We start from the raw sequence: 23161 nt of genomic DNA, 5'->3' as shown, positions 1-23161 counted from the left end.
GATCAGTGTGATGCCATAGCATAATTTCCCACCTATGAGGGGAGTGGGTGATCAAATCGTCTAGCAGTGGTGCTTAATCAAGGAGAGTGTGGGATGCAAAGGGCATGCAAAAGAATGGAATTTAATTGATGTTTTCGAAACTCACAAGATGATCTGAAACATCTATTTTTACCATTTTTTATCTAAACTATTTGTTTTCACTCAAAATTGGGAGAGTGCATAGTATTGTTTAGAGTACCGATACTCTAAAATTTGACACATGGTTAATCTAGATTATCTCTTCTCCATTTAATGATAAGAATGGACATATCATCTAACTTGTACATACGTCAATTAGCATTATGCCTTAGGGTGGTCGGGGCACGAAGAATCAGAGCTCTCCGAATCAATTAGTTGTTTTTTTTTTTTGTTGGTAAAATCAATTAGTTGTTGAAATGTTGAGAAATTAAGAGTGTCAAATTGGAACTGGAACGGAAAACCGAATAGATTGGTTACAATCCTTAGGGTTCGGGTCTAGCATAGAAACCGATGGTTTGAACCGAATTTGGTACCAATATATTATAATACTAATATAACATAAAAAATATTACTAGTATTAGTATTGGATTTTATAATACTACAATATTATAGTATAATATATTTAAGCAAAAATTTTCATCCACAGCCGTGCATGTGCACAACCTACATTAAATGCAGTCAAATAGGCATTATGCCAATCTAAAATGACATAAAAACCCTTGCACCCCTTGTTTGATGGAGTTGATGGGAGAATCTCCCGTGCACGAATATCTTCCCCATATATTTATAAGGAGGTAGTTTTCTGTCCAGGAGTGTGGCCTACGCCAGCACCCCCATGTGTCTATCTATCTCCTCCTCAAAACAAGGGGGCAGAGGTGTCTTTTCATGTGGGGAGGAGAGAGATAGACTCATGAGAGTGTTGGCATAGGCCACACTCCCAGACAGAGTTCTTTTTCCCCATATATATACAATATAAATCGAGTAAAGGAACTAGAACCCAATTTTAGAACCGAATACGAGTCGAAACCGAATCTAACCAAACAGGTTAGGTGCGGTTTGAGTACTGACTTTCAACACCAACACTCCTTGAAGCCAAACAGAATGCCTGGTTCCGGAACAATTTACACCCTTATAGAAACCCAATCGGTAGATGATGGTTCGAATTCGTTTGGACCTTTTAACTTTGTAAGCTTTTTAGCTGTTGCCCCTAAACGACCAATTCTCTACCAAACTCATGAAACCTAGAAGATATCATATGATGATCCATTCAAATTTCATCAAAGGAGACTCACTTCACATATCCAATATAATTTTGGTGGAAGACTGGAAGTGGAATGGAATATCCTGAAATTTCTTCTAAAAAAATATGATTAGAGAAAAACTCCTTTCTGTATCAAAATGAAAATAAATTTTTTTGGGTGAAATGAAAATGAAAATAATTAAATGGAGAAGGAAAACCCATTAACTTATTACAAGTCAACAATTTGTATTAGTCAACCAAGTAAATAAATTTCGAGGGACTTAATACTCCATAGACGTTTTTGCCTATTTCTGATCCATGGTTGCGTGATTTGTAATGTTCAACTATGAGTTTCTCACGTTATCCTTAATAATATTTTCTTACCAAAAAAAGAAAATAGACGTTCTTGCCTACCTGCAACGTCAACGGTCTCCAAACTCCAAATTAAGGGAAAATTTTCATGGCTAGCAGGCAGACAGCTTGCTAGATAATTCTAAGTATCAGTACTGTGCTATGCATCACGATCAAATATGGCCGGCCGACCGGTCACCGCCGCTGCTCAACCATTGACATTTCTATTTTGAATTTTCTTGACCCAAATATCACATTAATAAATTAATTGATGATGTTTAACAGCAAATAACTTCAGACTAATTCCAGTTTTGTCAACAAATAAATATCAGTTTATTGAACTCTTATATAAGTAAAGTCAACATTTTAATATGAAATTTGATATCTGTCACGATTAGTAATATCTTTAAGAATAGATTTCTTTAATTTCCAAGTTATTACTCCGAATCAATATAATTAATTGAAGAAGACATGCGGCATTTTGTTTCTTCATCCACTGGATTTCATGGTTCCTTTACTAACTCTGCCAATAGATGATGGCAATAGTGGGCCAAACTCGGCCCACCTTTGTTCCATTCCTTATATGTAGTTGGGTTGCACATTTGGCCCGGGATAAAACTCCAGCCCAATCAAGCCCATGAACTCAAAACCCTGAAGTTAATAGATTTAATGGGCTGAACTGATCGTCATTGGTTTTTATCCCCAGGTTTGCGAAAATTGTATGGTCCATTTTGTATTACACAGTCTCCCTTTTATTTTAAATGGTCAAATCCGTTGGATATCCATAAGGCAATCGATACCAAATCAGTGTTACAAATTTTTTTTTTAGAAGTATCGTAAACCTTGGCACAAAAATAATCCAATCCGGCCTGATACGATCGATATGTATAGGTATAAGTATTGGTATCGATTTTTGGAATCAGCCGATACCTCCGACCTGATACTAGGAGCTAAATTCCTGTTTGGACTGTATATTGGGCTGGGCCTAGTCTATGTTAAGGTCGTCCAACCATCTTGAATTTCACACTCAAAATTTAATGGGGAAATGGAATTATAACGATCACCTTTTTCCTTTCTATAATAACATTTCATGAGGGGAGCTGGGTTGTAGCACTTCCATATCTGGAAGAGTGGTGGAAACTATTTCATCACTCCCTTAATAACTCCTTTTGGAAGTTCCTCAAATTTGGTGGACTAGTCAGCCTAGGAAGGGTTCTACCAAATCCATCCATTGGATAGCCCACCAAATCAATCCTCGGCCCAATCCTACAGAACTCAAAAAAAAATTGCTGTAAAGTTTAAAATAGTTGGGCTCAGTTTGGACTTGCCCTCACAGACACTCGAATGGGGTTGGGCTTGGGCTTTACTCCCTCAAGGAAACTCGTTTTGGCGTCAGAGCGGCATCAGTACGTAGGACTGTATGACGAAAGCATAGAAATGACATGTGGCATTCTCATTGGTTGATTGATTTGATTGAATGCCACGTGGTGCAGCTATGACACTGCCAGTTTAAGAACCTTGATTTTTTTTATTTATTTTTTTTTGGGGTAAAAGTTTAAGAACCTTGATTGGATGCGGGAATATTGGTAACCAAATTGATGGGTTGGTAAATAAGTCCAAAAAGTCCATTTGGACCCTATCAATTTACTAAAATATCCGTGTCGGGTTACTTTAATCCAACAGGAATATGGCATGAGGCTTAAACAGTCGTATACATGTAGAACAAACACCGGACATGATTTCAGGAGACAAGGCAACACAAGCAGCCAGCCACAGAGGGCTTCACAGAGGGCTTGTAGTTGATTGGATATATATATTCCTTTCCTTTCTGGTTAGGAATATTTTATGACCTGGTTAAGATAAGAACAACACGTGTCCTAACAGAAACTGGCGGCTCAACTTTGAACTACTAATTTTGGTCCGTCCATTTGATATTCCTAATGAGTAAAGGGCCCACATAATATGATGGGTGATGGGGCCCATCTTTGAGTTGCCAAATTCGTGACGGATGGGCCCAAAATATAAATATTTATCTCCCTACACCCTGGCCCTTCCCTCCCCTACAAGAGTTTGTATATATAAGAACCTTAGCAGAACGAAAGAAAGAAGAAGCTTTCTCACATACCTCCAGTGATGTCTTCCAGAGGATCATCAACAACTTCAAGAATCACAGAAGATGAGATCAATGAGCTAATCCTCAAACTACAAGCTGTGATACCAAAGAGTACCGGCCGGAAGGTCACAACCAAGGTATGCTAAGTATCTTTTTTCTTTCTTGTTGCATGTTTGTGCCTCTGAAAGGGCAGACCTCGGCGCAATGGTGAGGTTGGTCGATCCATTGCAACCAAGAGATCGAGGGTTCAAGTTTGAAAACATCCGATCTACAAAGCAAAGGTAAGATTGCGTACATTATGACCACCCTTCCAGACCCGGACTGGAGCATGTAATGCCAGTAAGTAAAACACAAACCACAGGGTAGAGGTTAATGGTGCAATGTAACTGTGCATGGCTAAAGTTGATAGATGAGTTTGAAACAAATGGTAAATGAGATATGGTTTATGTACTTAATTAATTAACACTTAATTTTTTGGTGATTGGATTCAGGCATCAGCATCGAAGGTTCTGAAGGAGACATGCAACTACATAAAGAAGCTTCACAGAGAGGTGGAAGACCTCAGCGAGAGACTGTCAGCTTTGATGGCCTCTATGGACAACAACAGCACTGCAGAGGGAGAACTTCTGAAAAGTCTAATTGTTCAAATAATAAGTGAATCTGTGAGAGATAGTGTGAAGTGAGAACAGTAAGGCTTTCATTCATTCTACGAGGATGTACACAGGAATCAGTTCTATTCTCTCCCCCACTCGCGCCCTTTACTTTGCTCCTTCCTTTATCTCACACTATGTATGTTTATGTCACGTTGTATACACATCATTTTCCAATAAAAGGTTACATTAATTGGGTTCCCCTAGTGCCATTGTGTTTTTTTTTTTTTTTTGGTAGTCCCATGGTATGTGTATATATATATATGGGCAAGAGATCCACGTGAGCACAGCAGCCAATGAGTGTATTGGCATTTAAGGGGTGGGATTTCTATCATTCATGGGGCTGGGGCAGTCATTTCGCCTCCCACTGTTTGGCGTGGCTTGGCCCCAGATAGACTGTCCTAAATGATGACTTTGGTGGAAAACAAAGAGGCTTATCTATAAAATGGAAATCATTATCTAAATTGTGTCAGCAAGCTGATTTATTAGGGTGTTTTTGGTTGCGTAAATCTATTGGAGCCTGCATTGATTCTGGATGGTTATCCACAGAGTTACCATCGTCTATGGATTTGTTATTCTGGAAACTAAACTGTTTAGTTATCATGATTCTGTGACTTGAACTTCCTAAAATACTATTTGGTTACCCTGAGTCTGTCAGTTGGATTCATCCTAAATCTATCTAAAAACTGTTTGAGTACCCTAAGTTCTGTTAGTTAATAAATATTAGTTTTTTAATTAAATATAGTTTTTTATATTAAACATTATTTTTATTTAATCAAATATTAGTTTTTTTAATTGATTATTTGTGTTTTATTTAAAAAATATAAACATAATATTTAACTAAAAGTGGTATTTTATTTAATAAAATTTAAGATTTTATTTTGTTTACTATTAGTGTTTTATTTAATTAAATATTAGTGTTTTATTTTAATTAAAAATTACTGTTATTTTTCAATAAATTATTCATTATATTTTATTAAAAATGTTGCTTCCAGCTTGAATCATGATATTTAAATATAATATGGAATCAGGTGATCCATATTTGAGTAAAAAATAAACAATTTTAATACAAAAAGTGGAATCAGATGATTCTCTTTAATAATTGAAAATCACAATTCCACAAAATTACCATCTATAGATTTACGCCATTAAACACAAGCTTTCAATATGGATCAAGTAGTTGTTGTTGAGTTCACATTGAAAAGTCAATACGCCATAATCTTTCTTATCTTAATAAAATATGTTCTGCCACTAACCCAAATATAGGATACTACGATACTACTGTGGCCAAACGGTAGGCCAAATTTTGCTTAGGTAGACCATGAATCTGTTAAGAAGCATCGATTAATTGGTAATTACTTTTGTAATCAGAAACTTAATGGATCGACCCAAGGCCCAACGGCCGTTCAAGCCCAAAAGTTTGAACGTTGGGGCCGTGGGGCTAGCCTTGCGGGCTTAAACATGTGCACCTTTAGGCGGGAGATTTAATTATGGGGCAATGTTCTCTGCATCGTAGTGCATCATAGAGAACGGGGGTGCAGAATGCACCAGGCATATGGGGTGTGGCAAGGCGGTCATTTCGTTCACCCCCATGTGTCTGGGGCAGTCTGCACCCCCCCCCCCGATGCAAAGAACATTTTTTCTTTAATTATAATCCCAATCCTAAAAAGCCCCCCCGATGCAAAGAACATTTTTTCTTTAATTATAATCCCAATCCTAAAAAGCACATTGAAAATAAGTAAAACCATTGAATACCAAACACTTGAGAACATGGTTTTAGTTCATAGTATCGGATTGGTATCTGTACCGCTGATATCAATACAATGAGACATATTCTGATATTGATGTGGATTGAATGATTTTGCCCCTTAAATTTTGATACCATTTTTTTGGTACTTTTTTGTCCTCCTTGGTTTAATATGGATTGGTCGATACGAACCCAATACCTTAATCAATGATTAGAAACTCAATCCATTGGTTTACAGAGGCTAAGAGGCTTATAGAAACAGCTTTATTATATATGTGCCAGTTGTGATTCTTTAGACTCAGACTCAAGTCAGTCACTGATCCTTGTACATAAAGCTTTCTGAGTGGTTTCAACAACCAAAAAAAAAAAAAAAAACAGCTTTCCGAGTGAATCATCCAAGAAAGGAAGATGAGAATAACTTTTAAATCCAAGAAAGGTATCAACAACAATTAATATCCTTCTTTGGTGCTCCTTCTCATCTCTCTCTCTAGTCCTTTCCCGTCCAATCGCCTGCCTATGCTGCCCAGTTCAATATTCCCACAAATTAATTGAGAAATCATCCATAAGGTAAGATAAAAACTTGGGGTAATTACTATCGCAATCCTACACATAGCTTATATTTACTAAAATTATCCTACCTTAAACTTATTTTCTGAAACTACCCTGCTTTTAAACTTTTACATCTCCTTCTACCCTCATGTTTTTAAATATCCAGATTACCTTTCCTTTTCACCTAGTAACTTGCTAATCTATTTAATTTACCATTCATCTTCTACTTTTTACTATTTTTATCCTTAAAATAGTAAAAGATGACGCACCCACCCACTTCTTCTCTCCCATTTTTCACTGCATTCAGTTTTGTTTTTTTTTTTTTTTTTTGTTGTTTTTTCTTCAATTTTTCTATTTAATTAATTTTTTATTCAACATTTCATCCTCTTCGTTCTTCAAACAGATCATGGTTCTAAGTATCGATATCGTGTCCCCCGATACAGGCGATGTATCGGTTTTGTTAGTCATCAATACCGATATCCTGCTGATACTGTATCGGTAGCACGGTACTAACAAGGGGTAAAATGGTTAGAGAACTCTTTTTTAAGAAAATTCAAGGGTAATTTTGCCCGATATAGCCGATCCAAGATGGTACCGTATCGATATTGTATCGATTTTGTAGGTTATCGATACCCGTTCCGATATCGTGCACTAAAACCATGGAACAGATCGACTCTCATAAAAAATAGTAAAAAGTAAATTGAATAAAAAGAGGAAGAGAGAGAAGAAATGGGGTGTTTTGAAGAGAGTCCATCTGTTCCATGGTTATCGGTAACCTGTAAAATCGATACAGTATCGGCCTGGATCAACTGTATCAAGTAAAAATACCCCTGAATCTCCTTTAAAATGAGTTTGTTTGTTTTTTTTTTTACCATTTTACTTCTTTTCATACCACGCTATCGATACAGTATCGACACGGTATCGGTGACTTGCAAAATCGGTACGTAATGCCTGATACGGGTGATACGATACCAATACTTAGAACCATGATCTGTTCGAAGAAGAACGTTGAGGATGAAATGTTGAATAAAAAATTAATTAAATAGAAAAATTGAAGGAAAAAAAAATCAAATGGAGTAAAAAATGGAGAGACAAGAAGCGGGTGGGTGCTTTCATTTTTTACTATTTCAATGACAAAAATAGTAAAAAGTAAAAGATGAATAGTAGGTTAAATAGATTAGCAGGTTACTAGGTGAAAAGGAAGGGCAATCTGGGTATTTAAAAACATGAGGGTAGAAGGTGATGAACGTAAAAGTTTAAAAGCAGGGTAGTTGTGGAAAGAAGTTTAAGATAGGGTAGTTTTAGTAAATATAGGCTAAGTGTAGGGTAGTGATAGTAATTGCCCCTAAAAAATTTTAAAAAATAGAGAAAGAATATTACCTGGGCACATGTGATACGCTGCCCTCGAACCAGATACAGAGATGCACTAAATGACCATGGCACCCCATGAAAAGGGAGAATTTTCCATGATGTAGCGATCATTTTACACACATGTAACACTAACCAGGAATGCCATTGCATGATAGTGCCATGCTACTAGCACGATCCAAATTTTGGTAGAGATTTGGGATTAATGTTCTGTCCCCATATGAAATGACTTCACTACCTTTGTCAAATTTTATTTTTTGGATGGATGAAGAACCTCAATACACTTTCAAGAACATCAGATAATTAGGAATTTGTTTTCTTTTGTTAATTCCAATAAGCTCAGTTTGGTTGCAAGGGGAATTAAAAGGAAATGAAGTGAAATTTTCATACTTAAAAAAAAATTTTATTTAATCATTACCCCATGTGACACCATGTGACAATATATTCAACTCCAAATCATTTTATATTTGATTATTAAATTTTACTTTACTTTACATCTATTTTTCTTTGGCTTAAAATATAAAATACATATTATATGTAAAATGTATCTTTACTAGATATGGTAAGAAATTTAAGTAATTTATACTTTATACAATCACATGGGATAATGATTACAAATGTTCCTTTTTCCAGGTTTAAAAATTTTCTCTTTGTTTCCTTTTAATACCCCTTGCAACCAAATGGAACCATAGTTTCCATCATCAAAATGAAACTCCAACCACAAAGATCGATCCAAGAAAACGTAACGGAACGGAAGTACAATCATCTGGATGGATATCCACATTAGAAAAGAAAGCCTTTTAGAGAGAGAGAAAAGCGGCCCTTGAATTAGTGAACCGCTTTAATGGCAGTTTTTCCACTGAGAGGAGAAGAAGGCAACATCGGCCTTGAAAGTATAAAACTGTCCATCTGCGAGGTGAGATGGAGAACAGCAAGCTTCTCTTTCGTGCTAAGTCCTTCTCGGATTTCCTCACCTCCGTACGAATCTTCTTCTTTGATCTTCAAAATTTGATGATGAACGATTCTAATGTTCTTTGTCCAGGTTTCCACTTTTCCAGCCGATTTAGGGGACTTGTACAGAGTTAATGTCTCCAATAAGCCTTCTCTTTCTCGATCCTCCTCTTGTTGCTTCATAGGAAACCCCTTCGATTGGCATGAAAATCGTCTATCAACGTTGGAATGAGTAGATGTAGGTTCCCTCGTCATCGTCATCTCTGTAAATCTTACAGCAATCATCGCAAACTTGGAGACCCTAACTTCGTTGAGTTTCTGAAGATCAGAAAGAGAGCCCCTTTCTTGTGATTCGTCCACAGGCTCTACTACAGTCATCCTTAATCTGAAACCATGAGAGATAAAGAACGGAAGAACAGAAAACTACGGTTTACCGATCGAGGATTCCACATGAGAAAGCAAGGAATTCAGTCTCGCCTTTCAAGGGGAGCTAAGTAGGGGTGTCAATAATACCCGCCTCGCCCGAACCCGCCCTGAGCCCGGACCCGATCCGCCCCTGATCTATCAATCCGAAGGGCGGGTTAGGGTTGAGTTTTGGCCGACCCTGGCAGGGGTCGGGTCGGGTCCGGATAAGACCTCGGGCTTAGCCCAGCCCGGCCGGACCCGACCTGTATTAGTTATAGATATATAATATTATATATTAATGTATATATTATAAAAGAAAAGACAAAAAGCCAATAGTAAACCCTAAAATCTAAATCCCTTTTCATTTTTCACTTATCCAGATCCAAAAAGCCGCTCGACGATCGTGCCTCTAGCTTCCTCCTTCCCGCTATCAAGCTTTAGTGAAGATCAAGGAAGTCGCTTACTGCGTCGAGTTCTTACGTTCGTCTTCTCTGTGGCTTGCTTCCAACAATGTTTGTTCATGGATTTTGGCAGAGAGAGAGAGAGAGAGATTCGCGAGTACTGCGTAGTCCGTAGAATACTAGGGAGTACAACATGAAGGTACAATGATGCGATAGGCGTTGGATAAGAAGCGAGTTTGAGCCGAAGTTTGTTTAGTTGAGTCCATAGTAGAGTCTAATTCTATTTATGTTTTAATTAGGGTTTCTTGTTTCGATTTTAGAGTAAGAGTATTCAATTATTTTTTAAATACCATTGTAATCCACTGATACTCGATTTGAGAGTTTTGGAATGAAATTTTTTTGGGTTAACCGATGGTTGCCATGAGCCTTGCGTGCACTCCTCCCTCCACTCGATTTCCTTCTTCTTTCTTCTTTTACCCATGCTGCTGCGTTTATTCCTATTGGTTGCTTATGCTATTGAGGATTGAGAGGCCTTGGGGTGTGGTTGCTACTCTCAAAATTTCAGAACAAAAGACCTCCGGATGAGAGAGATCTATCTCTCAAGAAGATTGAAGCCCTGTTCGCTTTGGTTACATAGCGAAGGTTGAACAAGACTTCAATCGTGAGTCTAATTCAAACCCCTATTTGTTTTATTTCCCTTAATACCCCTGCCCTTTATTCCTTATTCTCCACTTAGTCTATTATTTTGCTTTGTTCCAAGTGTGACCCTTCACATTAGTTACAATCCCTTCTTTATCTTTTCACTCTTGCCTACCCAAATACACTATTAGTTTCGTTCATTTACAATCCTGCTACTGTTCTTTTAAATCTTCATGCCATTGAAAGTTGGAACTTTATTCTGTAAATGAATATCATAGACAGAACCAACAGTATATGTTCTTCGTTTATGGTGGGTAGATAGTTCTCTCCTTAAATTCAAGTCAAAATGTTGCATTTGTTGTATTGGCTATTGATAAAACATTAAAGCCTCTTGCAATATATAAATTAAGCTCTTAGGATTTATGAATTTTTAATGTTTATTCTTTTGCCAAGCTTTGTTCTTTTATCTCATGTGTTCAATAATTTGAGTTCTTGAGGAAAATGTAATTGAGGTACTTGAGATAAGCTTGCAGTCAAGATTTATACATGTTTGTGAATTATTTTTATTTAAATTTACAAGTCCCTCTCTTCCTCTCTCCTTCCCCTCTTATTCTTCTTCTTTAAAGAATTTTTCAGGTTTTTTTAGATATATTTTTGATATATATCAATCGGGTCAAGACAGGGTCAATCGGGGCCAACCCGACCCCGCCCAACCCTATCGAGGTCGGGTCGGGCCGGGCGGTTAGGAAAACCCCGGCGGGTCGGTCGTGGTTGAGGGTTTCTTGGCCCCGCCAGGGTTGGGTCGGTCGGGGTTTAGGTTAAGGCCTCTAGGGTCGTGGTCGGGTCGGGGTTTAGGCAGGCCGGCCCAACCCGACCCATTGACACCCTAGAGCTAAGTAAGTTACCTTTCAAGTATTTAAAAAAAATAAGGGAAATTTACAAATAACCCCTGAGATATGGATTTTTTATCGATGCATTCAACTTTACGTACTATTTATACACATCTTCCCTATTTTTCATAATAATTAATAAAGGCAATTACTATCACTATCCAACACTTAGCTTATATTTATTAAAATTACACTTCTTTTGTAAAACTACCCTGCTTTTAAACTTTTACATCTCCTTCTACCCTTATATTTTTAAATACTTAGATTGCCCTTCCTTTTCACCTAGTAACTTGCTAATCTATTTAACTTACCATTCATCTTTTACTTTTTACTATTTTTATCCTTAAAATAGTAAAAAATGAAGCACCCACCCACTTCTTCTCTCCCAATTTTTACTACATTTAGTTTTTTTTTTTGCTTTTTTTCTTCAATTTTTCTATTTAATTAATTTTTTATTCAACATTTCATCCTAATCGTTCTTCAAACAGATCATGGTTCTAAGTATTGATATCGTGTCACCCGTATCAGGCGATGTACCGGTTTTGTTAGTCACCAATATCGATACCATGCTGATACTATATCGATAGCACGGTACTGACAAGGGGTAAAATGGTCAGAGAACTCATTTTTTAAGGAAATTCAACTGTAATTTTGCTCGATACAATCGATCCAGGCCGATACCATGTTGGTATTGTATCGGTTTTGTAGGTTACCGATACCCGTTCCGATACTGTGCACTAAAACCATAGAACAGATCGACTTTCATAAAAAATAGTAAAACGTAATTGAATAAAAAGAGGAAGAGAGAGAAGAAGTGGGGTGTTTTGAACAGAGTCCATTTGTTCCATGGTTTTAGTGCACGGTACGGAACGGGTATTGGTAACCTACAAAATCGATACAGTATCGACCTAGATCAGCTGTATCAAGTAAAATTACACCTGAATCTCCTTTAAAATGAGTTTTTTTTTTTTTTTATACCATTTTACCCCCTTTTTGTACTGTGCTACTGATATGGTATCGACAAGGTATCGATGACTAGCAAAACCGGTGTGTATCGCCCGATACGGGTGGTATGATACCAATACTTAGAACCATGATCGGTTCGAAGAAGAACGATCAGGATAAAATGTTGAATAAAAAATTAATTAAATAAAAAAATTGAAGAAAAAAAAAACCAAAATGTAGTAAAAAACGGGAGAGAGAAGAAGCGGGTGGGTGCTTTCATTTTTTACTATTTTAATGACAAAAATAGTAAAAAGTAAAAGATGAATAGTAGGTTAAATAGATTAGCAATTACAAGGTGAAAAGGAAGGGCAATTTGGGTATTTAAAAACATGAGGGTAGAAGGAGATGTAAAAGTTTAAAAGCAGGGTAATTTTAGAAAAAAAGTTTAAGGTGGGGTAGTTTTAATAAATATAGATTAAGTGTAGGATAGTGATAATAATTGCCCCTAATTAATAAGTTAATCCAATATATATTATATATTGATAAAATTACCCTTCCTGTTAAAATAAACATGCTCTTCTTATTTTCCCTTGTTTCTACTTTTGAAGAACCCTAATATCAGAGAATCATCCATGGTGGTACCATCTCTCCCATCTCTGGTTAGGAGAAGCCCTTTACATACAACTCATCTTCCCTACGACAACGACTCACCGATCTGTGAAAACCTAAAACGTACTAAGTCAATCTGAATTTGATATGTTTTGGGGTTTATAATACTATAACGGATAAATCCCATGATTCCCTTCAGTGATCTCATCTCCAAGGGTTAAAACGGAATTGCTAATGAGCGATGGAATCACTTTACCTGAACCGATGAGAAACCAGCGAGATGAAGACAAAAATACTGAGCTCAAGACGAACCTGTCGCTATTAAACCAGTTGGGTTTTGCTAGGTTCCTGATCAGATTGGTATGCTTTTTTAAGCTCTTCTCTCCAGGATTCTACACAACCTTTGAAGAGATGGTCAAAAGTATTGGAGAAATTGTAAAGCAACAATATGCAAGAAATTAAAACTTGAAAAGGGATTCTCCATGTTGGATTTTCAGAAGTTCAGAATGAACAAGGGAGGGTTACTGATGAGACATAAAACACCCCACCAATCAGAAGCGGCCACATGGCCGAGCCGAGGTCATACCAAGAACCGAACCGAGCTAAGCGGAAGACCAGGCTAACCCGATCTAGGTAAACCCTATTGCTTGGCCGAGCTCGTCAGACACTTCCCAGTCAACCAGACGCTGAGCCGAACTTGTACGGGTCGACGAGGCCGACCTAGCAGGCCGAGCTCTTCTGCCGATCTCTGGCCGCACGGCACAACAGATCAGTACTCATCCAAAAATCCCCATCACGGCTGAGCTGCACGCCCTCTGACCCCATGGTCCGGGCCTACGCAGGTCGGCCTGGATTGGAGCACCACAGCGCGGCAAAGCCCACACAACTAATGATGACCCTCAGGTCATACGGGCCGAGGCCGAGCTCTTAGGCCGACCTCTGTAGCCGAGCTCCGACGCCGAGCTCTCCACGAAGGCTACCATAGCTCCCCACCGGAGATCACGGCACCACATAAGCACCACCCGGGAATCACGGGATAAGAATCAAGTCACGATCTCATCGCGATACCGAATCACACTCCCATTAGGACTCTTACCTTAACAAGAGTCCGACCCCGAAGGAAATTCTCCACTCCACTCCGCTCCGCGGGGAAAAGCCTTACCAAACAAGGACCCTTACCATAATAGGACTCCTCCAACCGCCTCATCTCCTTATATAAATACTAAGGTATGGAGCTCTATTGCTCATCTCGCTTTTTACTAGCTGTTACGTTGTTGCACTGGTGATCTAACTTGAGCATCGGAGAGTCATAGGCCGGAGCCACACCGGCCCTCTTGTGCTCATCACTTGGTCCTTGCAGGCTCATCCGTGGGCGAACCAAACATCGGAGATTTCCACACGCAATAGTTACATAAAGATGAGGCCAATTTAAAGTGTTCAAGAGGCCGACCAAAGAGCCATGAAGGACTACTCAAAATAGCACCAAAAGATCGAGGAGGACCAAGTATGATTTGTGGACTTGTTTTCACCATATATGAAGGGTTTCATGAGTTACAAGGAAAACTCGAAGAATGAACTGCAGGCTTTTTTATTATTTTAATTCTATCATCTTATCATGGTAGATGGAACGATGGGATTGTTTTCGAGAGATGACGAATGCTGGGAGAATCACCGATTGGGTTGTTCTTGGAGTCGATTGAAATAGAGGAGTATAGAGATGGGAATGATGTGTTGGACAAGTGTGTGTCCATCAAACCGGTTCGATCCGGTTCAACCCGGTTCACCTTTGTATTGAACATTTATACATTTTAGTTTAATATTGTCACATGCGATATAAACTTTTGAGCATTATGTGTCCGTAAGTTATACTTAAAATGGTAGTCACGACTAGGGTTTGGGTGGGCACCCTTATCATATGGTCGTCGCATTGGGTATGCCTAGACATGTGATGTCATGGTACGAATGCGAGTGTTCACATGTTTGATGTGTGCATTGGCGAAGAATCTACTTTGTCGATTCCCTCATGTATTCTTGCCCGGATGTAGGAAGGGATAGGCGTGTCACCGACACCGTACTGAGGGAACCCTATCACGCAAAGTGTGATCGCATTCTTTGGTTCATCAATGGCGAGACTCAAGCGAGTCAAAGCCGGTGTTGGGAATGCGTGAACACTTTGTGAGTGAAGGAGTTATCCAACACGGTCACCACTTGCCCGATTGGGAACACCAAGATAGAGACTGCTGTGCATGGTCGGATCATAATGCGGATCGATGCACGTTTTGGAAATGGTTTTGCAAAATTTATTTTACATAAAATGATACATTATTTATAGTTATTTCAAATAAAGTGTTTTATCGAGTTTTACGGGACCCGATCGGATGCACAGACGCTCTTATATGGACATGTACTATGGATTGGGGTTTGGCGATACATGTGTACATGCCCTAGATTCCATAATGATGGTGTTGATTAGTGGGGGTTTGTATATGATAAATTGTTATCATATAGGGAGTTATTTGGAATTTGCTAATTTAATTGGCTCTTTATTTAATTAATGGATTTGGTGCTAATTGTAATTATCCATTAATAATTAAATAAAGAATCTAATTAATACTTTCCTATTAGATTCTGTTTCTTCACCGTGTAGCACTTTGAGTTTAAACGAACTCAGAGGTGAGAGAGAGAGTCGACTCTCACTAGGGCTCTATTAAATCTATCTAGGATTTAATTAAAACCTATTATTATAAATAGGGGACCAAAATACGAGAAGTAAAGCTCTCCATGTTTTTGGAGCAGACACTCTCTCTCCTACGTTTTTGGTTTCTCTCTCTCCTCTTGTGATCTCTCTTCTTCTTCTTGCTTCTCTCACTGTGTTTGAGAGTTAGGGTTTGTGAAACCCTAGATCTCGTGGCCGAGGAGTTTGAGGGCATCTCGGGATTGGCGTGTAGAACCTTGGTAGCACCATTGGAGGTTCGAGATCTATTTGTTGGAGCGCTCATTGGAGGAAGAACCACTATCTATTGGAGGAGCAACACTTGAGGCTCACCAAGTTAACGAGCTTCTTTATTAATTCCTTCTGTTCATTGATTATTAATATTTATGGGATGCGAAAAGAAACTCGAATCGATTATTTTCCTGCGCATTCGAGTATGGGATGGATCCCTCTTACCATGTGATGGACTAGAGACCGTTTCTCCGTCCCTATTGTGATAATTAATTTTATGGAATGCAATAGGGAAAGAGAAACCCTAATAGGGATGCACTGTGGTTCCCATGGGCGACCATGGGAAACCCTAAAATTAAAATGGGGCACCCATGGGACACCATGGGCTAACCCAGATGCGTGCAAAACCCTAAAGATAAATATCTTGGTCTCCCTAGGGAACCATGGTTTGATCCCTGGACCGTTGTTTGGCCAACATGATGAAGGTCGACCTTGCAGAGAGATGGCGGCGGGAAGGTCAAGTTCAATGACATCGCCTCTCGCTATTCCTATTGCACCTTTGCCAAACGCGGCTGCGATTTAGGTCTTCACCTCCTCTATTTATTTTTCTTCATCCATTCTTACTTCTGTTCTCCTTCTTTATGTTTTACTTTTATATGGATTCTGAATTCTAGGTTCTTTTCCCGGTTTACTTCTTCTTGGACCTAATGGTTGCGGTGAATCCACACTCTTAAAGGTATCTCACTATTTCAATCTATGTTGGTGGCTTCTGTTGCTTATTTTAGTCTGTTTGTATGAATTAGTGTTCAATCTTATCGAGGTTTCTTTGACTTGAAACCTATGTCGCCGATAAACAATGGAGTTCTTGAATATTTGATGTCAGGGCTCCGGACTGACAGATTTTACCTACATAGATAAATAGAATGGTCATTAAGTTGGAGTAAGCAATGTGCTACTGATGTTATCCATCCAAGAAAAAAAGTGTTGTAGTCGCAGGTTTTGGATGATTGCATGTGCAGGGGAAGAAGAAGTATATTGGTCCTAAAATATCTAAAACACACCTACCGTTTGTCACAAATGGGAACAACTAACGGTTTGGATTAACTTATCAATTAATATCAAAAGTAGGGGAAGTACGTGTAAATGGTGCGTCCAGTAAAAAATCCATACATCAGATAGGATAAGACTTGTGGAAAACCTTGGCTAGGACCGGTCAAAGCTGTTAGCGTGGTTGTGGCAGGAAAGTCGAATCTTTGAGTTTTGTTGCCACATCAGCGAATCTCTAGTTGATGCCAAGTGGCAAATAATCTGGTTTCTTAATTAGCTAGAAATATGAAAGCCTTTAAGTGCATTTGGTGGTTTGGAAAGGTTTCGTTCGAGTTCTTCTTCCATGCTCAGAGTTGAGTACTTTACGAATAAATCTGTATTTGATCATCATCAGGTGATGTCCGAGAGTCATGAACTTGGAACAGTGCATAGACTATGGCATATCTGGATGCAAAGATGAAATAAAAACAAGGGTACTGTTACAAGGACTCAAAGAGGCAAATCAGCTGGGGTACCAAATAGAGTAGGCTTGGACAGACTCCAAGTCGTTGGTTGAGTTACTCTCCAAACCAAAGAGTGAGACATGGTCGTGGATGTTCATTCCTCTCATGTTTGAAATATCCTTTTTAATTGCAAACAATAAAAAATTTGTTTCTATAAGATCTAATGATGAGGATGTAAGGATGATTATGTGATTGACTAATAGATAAGCTACCCTCTTTGTGCGTGTGTGTCTATGTGATTGACTAATGGATCAGCTACCCTCTTTGTGCGTGTGTGTAGATGGAATTTTATGAAAACAATATTAAAATATGATTGGCTCACATGTACATTCACCCGTTGGTACATGCAGATGATCCATTCTAGGGCTGTTGGGGTAGGGGGGGGGGAGCATTACCCTGTGCACACACGGGGCAAATAAGAACGTTCACGAAAACATCATGGGGGCTGGGATCTTCATCCTTCATAGAGGGCGGTGGCGCTCATTCCACCCCCTCAATACGTCTGGGCTGATTAAGAGTATTGTATGTGGAGGATTCAATGGACAAGGTACGTTTGATCCACCACAGCTTGTCTGTCCAGATTGCATGAATAATGTCCAACTAAAGGATAATAGAGCAATCATGCCTTGCTCGTATAACAAAAAGGGTTTCTGTTAAAGCCAAAAATCAATGTAATTACCCATCATGTCTTTCTACCATTGAAAAAAACAAAACCACCATGTCTGACAAAAAAAATATTTAAATATACGACCCAAAACTCTTCATAGCAACAATCAAAAGTATGTAACAAAAACCCAAAACTTAACTTCAGAACCTCAAAATTTCAATATCTCTAACATTTTCGCGTAGAAGTTGAGGGGAAACGAGACACCTTACTCCTCGTCCTCTTCATCTCCATCCCCACCAGCAGCCTTCTTTGCAGCAGCCTTCTGATTCTTTCGCTTCACTCGTCCAGGGCGACCACCTCCAAGTGGGCTAGTGAGCGAGAAATCAATATGCTTCTGTGAGTCCATTCTCACCATGAAAGATGCAATGTTAACCACCTGCCTCCCAACTCTGGAATGTAACATCAAACAAATACAAGGATAAGTCAATGGTCATAACCATAAAATTCTGCCTCCCTATTTAGGAATGGTGGATAAATATCCCCAATGTTGCCCGATACCTTACAGACAACACCATCCAACCTCCTTGGTGGAGTGGGAAAACTTGGTGCATACAAGAATATCCAGTCTAAATCAAGCCAAATCCAGCCAAAGCAAGGTGACCTCATGTGGTTTGTGTGAAAGCAAGTTAATCAAAGTATGGATTGTCACAACATGAACAGAGAATGTAGAAAATCATGAAAAATCCCTTAAATAAAAGTTGATAACACAAGGGCGCTACTGTTTTACGACAACCTTTCTTTGAGATACAAAAGGAAAACAGTACTGCCTCTACATTTTCCCAGTCCCATTTTGAAATTTCAATTACTGGTTTACATTTGCATTCTCAGGAAGGGGTGGAATCAACCCAAGGCTCCTGAAACAAACTTTGATCATTAAAGATAATACCAATGAGACCATCACCACTGCCAAAACTCAGGACCCAACAGCCATGCGGTCCAGCTAGAAATTAATGTTGAGGCCGTCCAGCCAGAAATAAGACCAAAGGAGCAAATTATGTGTTGGGCAAATTCAGTGGCTCTGATAGCTAATGGGAATAACGACAAAATAATGGACGAAGAAATACCCCAAAAAGAAAGTGGACAGTTGCTACCATCCTAGGGACTTGGTAATACAAACCATTGACCAAAAACCATCTAGCTTGAGCAAATGAGGTACAGAAGATACCATAGTTTGCAAGATTTATGGTCAAGCACCCATCATCAACCATGATTAAGTACAAAGCAAAACAAAATACTTCAAATGCCTGTTGCTGGAAGTTTCAAGAATTATTTTGTGCTTCACACAATTCTTTTGTTATGAACAAAAACATGATTATGATGATTAGCAAAACAAAGCATGTTCTGTACACAATAAAGAGAGATGGGTGAACCTAAATTAGCTCATAGCACAACCATGCGGATGGGCAACTGACTAGCCCGCCTTGGAATGCTTGTCCCACCTTTCATGGCAGCCGTAAGAGCGAACAACAGAGTATTATGTTCCTTTATCTTCTTTTTGTGTGTATGTGTGATATATATATATACACATATATATTCACACACACACATATATATATAGAGAGAGAGAGAGAGAGAGAGAGAGACAAAGAAATTAGGTGGGCTAAATCACTTATACTCATCAGCCTACGTTAGTTGGGGTCAAGTGTTCTACCTAGCCCAAGTTGGACACAACTAAAGTTGTAGAGATTAGATTCTGACTCCTAAAATGGGGGGGGGGGGGTGTTGAACTTAACGTCAAACAATAAGCTACCATCTTCTGCATCTAACTACAAACAGCAAAAGTTCAGTAGGTAACAAAGCTAAAGTTCATTAATGCACAATAGAGCAAAAGAACAGTAAAGTGCAAACACAAAGATAAAAAGTTATTCACAAACTATGCATTTCCAATTGACCCTAAAAGAAGAGAGGGACAAACATTCAAGTGCGAGTCATTAATCTCTCCCACTCAGACACATTAATCCAAGACTTTTGGATAAAGCCCACCTTACAAATTCGAGAAAAGAAAGGGGACATTTCCATACATATTAATAGGGGAGTGGGTTCAACATTTCTGTTTAGTTTGCCAACCCTTTCTGCAGAGCTTCTTCAATATAGGGGCAATGGCACTTAAACTATAATCAGAGGACACGGAGCCTCATGAATGAATGGGTATGACCAGGGGAAAAAATCAACGAGAAGAGACAGGACTAGAATACAACATGCATATGAACTCATATATGCCCATCACCAGCTACTATCGGTGAGTTGATGAGCAGACAATAGTACATGGTGCCACAAAGACAACCTTTTTTTTCCTACTCTTGCCAAAATAATACTGCCTCCTAAATCAGTAGTTAAGACATTTAATGACATAGTGGCAAGCTAAAGCAACCCCACTAAAATCAAAACATAAATTTTACGTAAGTTCATTTTCAAAATAGCTTAAGTCAAAAAGTCCCTCAGAAATGGGTCTTCAAGAAAGTATGAATTAAATTGAAGTACATGCACAAAACACCATCCATATAAGTTCAGAGAGTAATCAACATCGCCTAACACCAACGGATTCATGTTCTTTAAATGCAACCACTTGATGTCATTTGATTAAAAATTACACAAGAAGAGTAACTGCTTTATCAACAACTACGAGCATCAGGCCATCAACTAAACTATGAAGCAATGAAACCAATAAAATATAATCAAAGACGAAATAATGGAATCTATATACATTGTACATCGGCAAAATTCAGCCACATATAGATAGAAAACTAAAAAAAGGAAGCGAGGTTTGTTAAGATAAAAGACAGGAGGTAGTATTTACACCTGATATGCCTCTGCCTGATAAGTACTCTGGCATGGTGAATGGACTTCGCCATACCCGACTTGAACACGAGGGTCTGGAGACGGCGTTCAAGGAAGTTCTCCACAGTAAGAGCCAAGACATAATCGAGCTTGTTCTGGCTCTCGTCCAAAAGCCCGAACCTGTTCATCCGCCGGAGAAGGGCTTCACCCTCAAAGATCCGGCGTGGATTCTTCTCATCAAGAGTGAGAAGCTCCCTAGCAGCGTTACGGATGCGGCTAAGTGCGTACTGAACCCTCCACAACTCCCTCTTACATCGGAGACCGTACTCTCCGACGAGCTTCAACTCAGCATCTAATCGCTCTTTTTCGTATGGACGACGAGGCTTCTTGAAAGTCTTCCCATCTGAAATGATTTAAATATTGTGGTTAATGCCCACATTTTAACACAAATCCATTAACGGGAACAAAATAGGTAACCACCACCATCGATTTCCTTCTTCCTTTCTTAATAAACACAGAAAAAATGCATGGATCGTTAAAGAGTGTTTCGCTCTAAAATAATCAAATCCAGTTGCGTTTCTCGATCCTCCAGACTAGACCTGTTAAATTTCTTTTCCAAGATGATTTTTTTCCTTTTCCAATATGAATTTTCTACAGAAAATGCTCTAATCTTCAGATCATATTGACATATCAATGCCCAATTAAATAACAAACACACCACACAAAAACACAGAGAAAGAGAGAGAGAGAGAGCTTACAGTTCCTGTAGAAACTGACGTGCACCATGGCTTCGTCGCCGTTCTCGACTGGTGTCGAGAGTGCAGGAGAACAAAGAACGAAAGTAAACGAAGGAAGAAGAAAAAGTGGAAGTTTATAACTTTATATAGGAAACCCTAAACCCTAGGGTTATTAGTGGGCTTGGACCAGATTGATTGTTTGAGAACTCAGTCCCTGGGCTCGCTTCAGCATGGACCTCCAAGTCCGTAAATTTGGTTCAAATATCCAATCACCATCATAGGTCCGAGTAGTTTTGGGCCAATTGGGCTTATAAACCGAGTAAAATCTTGGCTTCGATTGTTGATTTGTTAGTGTACGCACTCTTTAGGGCTACGTTTTGATGGGACGGTTTTGATGGGGTGTCTTTAGACGTGTTTTTTTTTAGGGGTGTCAATCGGTCGGGCTCGGTCGGTCTCGGTCAGGCCTGAACAGGCCTCACCAATTTTATAGGCTACACCATGTCTCACCGTTTAGGCATTCGGGCTTGCCTTGGATGGGCATGGCATGGTTTCATTTTGGTCGGTCAGTGTTCATTCTTTAATCAAGACAACCTTATTCGGGCTAAACGGGCCTGAAACGGGTCTCGGTCGGGCTAATGACCTATTTAACTCTAAATGGTTGGGCTAATTGATGTTTCAGATCAAATGTCATGTAATGGATTCAATCTTTTTAAATTGACACTTCTCAACATTGATAATTAATACAACATTATACCCTTCAATGGGTTCCATCTCATCAACAATGAACAATTTTAGTGAAATAATAGTAGAGGTGGGTTCAAGAAAGGAGTAGTCAATTTGGCTATTTCTTCTTCTTCTTCTTCTTCTTCTTCATCTACTAAGTTGTCTATTAGCTTCATCAGAGGTGGGTTCAGGCCAAAACTCACCCAAATATAGCCGCCATGACTTCCCCTCCGACTTCGTCTTTGGTGGATGAACTTCAGCTTATCAGGTATAGTATCATCAAAAACCTTATATTAGATCTCCTGTCATCAAATTGAAACTGAATTGTTTCTTTATGGAAGATTATATTAGGAGGAGCTAATCAAATCATAGATAAGAAAATACTGAGTATATATGTGGTGGTGGTTCTGTGTTGAAGGTGGAAGGAGTAGCAGGAAAGGATGGAAGATCACCCAGTTCCTGGGATATCTTTACACATCAAGGTCGGGCTAGGCCGGGCTAGCATTCGGTCGGTCCGGTCGGACGCCCGACGGGCTAAGGCCTCAAACCGAGACCGCCTGGTTACTAAATATGCCGGGCTTAAGCCCGACACATTTAGTAAACGGACCGGGCCTTGAATTGACACCCCTAGTTTTTTGCATACGAAACACTCATTAACCAAGGCTGTCTTTCAAGTTTCACTTATGATCTTAAACATCTACATCCACCATTTTTTTGGGGGGGGAGGGGGTGGGGAAGTTTTCATACACGGCTGTGTGTAAGCCGTGTATGTGAAAGGGTCTCTCACAAAGAGTTGGAAAAATCATAAATCCCCACTCATTAATTAATGCCTTGAAACTCCCACCCTCTCACATAAGCGGTTTACATGACCGTGTATGAAAACTTC

The 23161-nt window shown here is 39.1% G+C and overlaps 2 protein-coding genes across 3 annotated transcripts; one reads left to right on the top strand and one right to left on the bottom strand.

The window, feature by feature from the left end:
- The first annotated feature begins 3742 nt into the window (after positions 1-3742).
- On the top strand, positions 3743-4405 carry LOC122671228 (transcription factor ILI3-like). The gene is made up of 2 exons (XM_043868340.1): positions 3743-3859; positions 4214-4405. Exons 1-2 carry the CDS (start codon positions 3743-3745, stop codon positions 4403-4405), a joined length of 309 nt encoding a protein of 102 aa, XP_043724275.1.
- Positions 4406-18107: 13702 nt separating this feature from the next.
- On the bottom strand, positions 18108-21648 carry LOC122672753 (40S ribosomal protein S9-2-like). 2 transcript variants are annotated; one of them, XM_043870228.1, is made up of 3 exons: positions 21574-21648; positions 20837-21218; positions 18108-18426 (listed from the first exon to the last, which is right to left on the bottom strand). In XM_043870228.1, exons 1-3 carry the CDS (start codon positions 21599-21601, stop codon positions 18243-18245), a joined length of 594 nt encoding a protein of 197 aa, XP_043726163.1. In that variant the 5' UTR covers positions 21602-21648; the 3' UTR covers positions 18108-18242. The 2 variants fall into 2 exon arrangements, with proteins under 2 accessions (XP_043726163.1, XP_043726164.1); XM_043870229.1 differs by lacking the exon at positions 18108-18426 and adding an exon at positions 20064-20148.
- Positions 21649-23161: the final 1513 nt, after the last annotated feature.

The sequence above is a fragment of the Telopea speciosissima genome, chromosome 8, assembly GCF_018873765.1.
Source record: "Telopea speciosissima isolate NSW1024214 ecotype Mountain lineage chromosome 8, Tspe_v1, whole genome shotgun sequence".
Taxonomy (NCBI): Eukaryota; Viridiplantae; Streptophyta; class Magnoliopsida; order Proteales; family Proteaceae; genus Telopea; species Telopea speciosissima.
This window is presented reverse-complemented; position numbering and strand designations above follow the sequence as displayed.

Bases quoted from the DNA above. Each gene is read 5' to 3' on its own strand.
- LOC122671228 (XM_043868340.1), top strand. From the start codon at position 3,743: ATGTCTTCCAGAGGATCATCAACAACTTCAAGAATCACAGAAGATGAG. The intron at 3,860-4,213 runs GTATGCTAAGTA...GATTGGATTCAG, and splicing joins GCCGGAAGGTCACAACCAAG to GCATCAGCATCGAAGGTTCT.
- LOC122672753 (XM_043870228.1), bottom strand. From the start codon at position 21,601: ATGGTGCACGTCAGTTTCTACAGGAACT. The intron at 21,219-21,573 runs GTAAGCTCTCTC...AAATCATTTCAG, and splicing joins CGTCAGTTTCTACAGGAACT to ATGGGAAGACTTTCAAGAAG. The intron at 18,427-20,836 runs GTGTAAATACTA...GTTACATTCCAG, and splicing joins ATCAGGCAGAGGCATATCAG to AGTTGGGAGGCAGGTGGTTA.